The 2,694-nt window shown below is 38.7% G+C and overlaps 1 protein-coding gene across 6 annotated transcripts in view; it reads left to right on the top strand.

The window, feature by feature from the left end:
• Positions 1–2,694, top strand: part of NVL (nuclear VCP like) — a 95,595-nt gene that overhangs the window by 27,815 nt on the left and 65,086 nt on the right. For all 6 annotated transcript variants that reach the window (XR_005199803.1, XM_017526396.2, XM_017526395.2 and 3 more), the window contains one exon: positions 419–520. Coding sequence is in view for 5 of the 6 variants with exons in the window: in XM_017526396.2 (XP_017381885.1) it covers positions 419–520 (102 nt within the window). In the remaining variant the exon portion in view is untranslated. The remainder of the gene's footprint in view (positions 1–418; positions 521–2,694) is intronic.

Below are 2,694 nucleotides of genomic sequence, written 5' to 3'. Positions count from 1 at the left end.
TTTAACGGAGCTTCACCCTTGTTGCTCAGGCTGGAGTGCAATGGCGTGATCTCGGCTCACCATAGCTTCCTGCCTCAGCCTCCCATGTAACTGGGATTACAGGCATGCACCACCACACCCGGCCAATTTTGTATTTTTAGTAGAAACGGGGTTTCTCCATGTTGGTCAGGCTGGTCTTGAACTCCTGACCTCAGGTGATCCACCCACCTCGGCCTCCCAAAGTGCTGGGATTACAGATGTCAGCCACTGCGCCCGGCCAAAACCATTGATTTTTAAATAGTGTTTTTCACTGGGCCAACATAAAAAGATGAAGTTCCTCGGGAAACTAGCTATTTAAAAAATTTGAGGAGACTGGATAAAGAAAAAGTAGGAAAATTAAAATTTGAATATTTGGTTATCCTTTTATGTGTCTGCATAGGAACTTGACCTGCCAATTTTGAAAGTGGCTGCTCCAGAGATTGTGTCTGGAGTATCCGGAGAGTCTGAGCAGAAGCTGAGAGAACTATTCGAGCAAGCTGTGGTGAGTCAGTTAATGACTAATGCCAGGTGGTCAGACGCTCCCAGCTTATATTAAAGATCCTGCTTCTTCTGTTGCTAGTATTTGTTAACCCACTCACTAGCCATTCTTTTATTAAATAAACATGGTAATTTGTTATGCATGATGGCTAAATATTCAAAGTAGATTTAGTGATACCAGCTGTTGGATAAGTAACCCTTTTCATTTAAAATCAAACATAAATTTAATTGGTTAGAAATTCTGTGCTGTCATACCCTGTAGTCATATGTTGAAAGTATATTATCCTTATGATAATTTCCACTCACTTTTACTTTCCTCAAGTTTGGCCTAAAAACTTGTAAGCAACGTAAAAATTATCATTTAGGATATTATAAAAGCAACCATAAAAATGGCAGAATAAATTATCATTCCTTACTAGTAAATTAGGGTGATAATAATACCCAAATCTCATGTGGCTGAGACTGTTAAATGAGAGACTTCCTTTTTTTTTTTTTTTTGAGACAGAGTTGCTCTGTCACTAGGTTGCAGTTATCTTGGCTCACTGCAACCTCCGCCTCCTGGGTTCAAGCAGTTCTCCTGCCTCAGTCTCCCAAGTAGCTGGGACTACTGGCGCGCACCACCACGCCCAGCTAATTTTTGTATTTTAGTAGAGACGGGGTTTGACCATGTTGGCCAGGATGGTCTCGATCTCTTGATCTTGTGATCCACCCGCCTCGGCCTCCCAAAGTGGTGGGATTACAGGCGTGAGCCACCACGCCCAGCCTAATGAGAGACTTCTTATAAAACCTTTGATATGGTACCTTGCACACAGCACAAGCCCTGTAAATATTAGCTGTAAATTATTTACACTTGAGCAAATATCACCACTGTGTTTAAAACTAAAAAATGGTAAAAAGTTTAATTTTATGTCATTGTTAGCACTGACAATATATAGTAAGCTGATGAATGTCCGATACAACTGCTAGAAGCCTATGTGAAATTAGAAGAGAAATTTAAGCAGTAATTGAGAAAAAAAATTTTTAATAACAAGAATAGGTAGTCCATCTACTTGGTTATAGTATGGGCTGGCATAGAAAGAGGTGTGGGCAACACTAGGAGGATGAAGAGAAAAAGGGTGGAAAGGCAGGGTGGAAAACAAAGCTAAACTCTTTCAGGTGCTACCTGTTTTCCAAAACGTGGTCGATTCCATTGTTAAATTGGCATGCATAGCCAGAGACAAGGAGTAAATTTTGTGTGTATGGTAAACACAATGATCCGTAAAGGTAACAGACAAATGGCATCTTTAGGTTGTTGGTTCTGTGTTTAAAGCTCTCACTAAACCAGTACTGGGCCAGTAAAGTACCTCACAGTAGCTGCCCAGTAAATATGTGGCTTAGCACCCCACCTTTCCTGGTTCTCTCTTCCCTAATGAGTACAGGAAAGCATGTGGAAAAGAGAGCAAAAAGGTGAAATCCAATCAAGTGATACTTTGTTGAAAACTGTGCTTTCTTTAGGCCACATTCCAATGACCATCATTTATTTTTTTCCCCCCATTCAACTTTCCAGGTCACTGACAAGTACTGATGTGCTTGTTTTCTGACACTGTTGGTCTCTGTAATTTTACTCTTTTCTAACTGGATTGTGTATCTAGCAGTCATAGGCGTCTTTTGCAAACATTGTCATAAGGATGATTAGGGAAGAGAGCCAGTTACTGATAGGCTAAATATCTTTCCCTTTAAAATGTGGTAGTTCCCATGGTTTTGAGATGCCTTAAGTGAGGCTGACAGCCTTACTTAGCATAATCACTGTCACTCCTAACCATTGAGTAACTGATTGAGTAAAGTGATTTAGATTATGAATGTAGATATTTTTCTTCAATTTTTTTCATTTTAACTGATCCTTATCTCTTTTGTAGTAAAATATATATAACAGAATTTACCATTTTTTAAGTTTTTATAAATTATTTCATTTCTTTCATGATGATTTAGAGGGACCAATACAGATATTTCAGAAATAATACCTGGCAGTTTTCTAACCAGTTGAGTAATTTGTTGCACAATAAGCCACCTCACATCTTTCAGCAAGAAATACATTAAATTTGAATAGTAAAGGCACTACACAATGAATTAGGACACAATTTAAATTTGTTTTAAACGTTTCTTTGGGGAAGAGGACACTACACTTCTATTCAATGAAAA

This window comes from Cebus imitator, unplaced genomic scaffold, assembly GCF_001604975.1.
Source record: "Cebus imitator isolate Cc_AM_T3 unplaced genomic scaffold, Cebus_imitator-1.0 Scaffold42, whole genome shotgun sequence".
Taxonomy (NCBI): Eukaryota; Metazoa; Chordata; class Mammalia; order Primates; family Cebidae; genus Cebus; species Cebus imitator.
The sequence above is the reverse complement of the archived record's forward strand: the minus strand, read 5'-3'. Positions and strand labels throughout refer to the sequence as shown.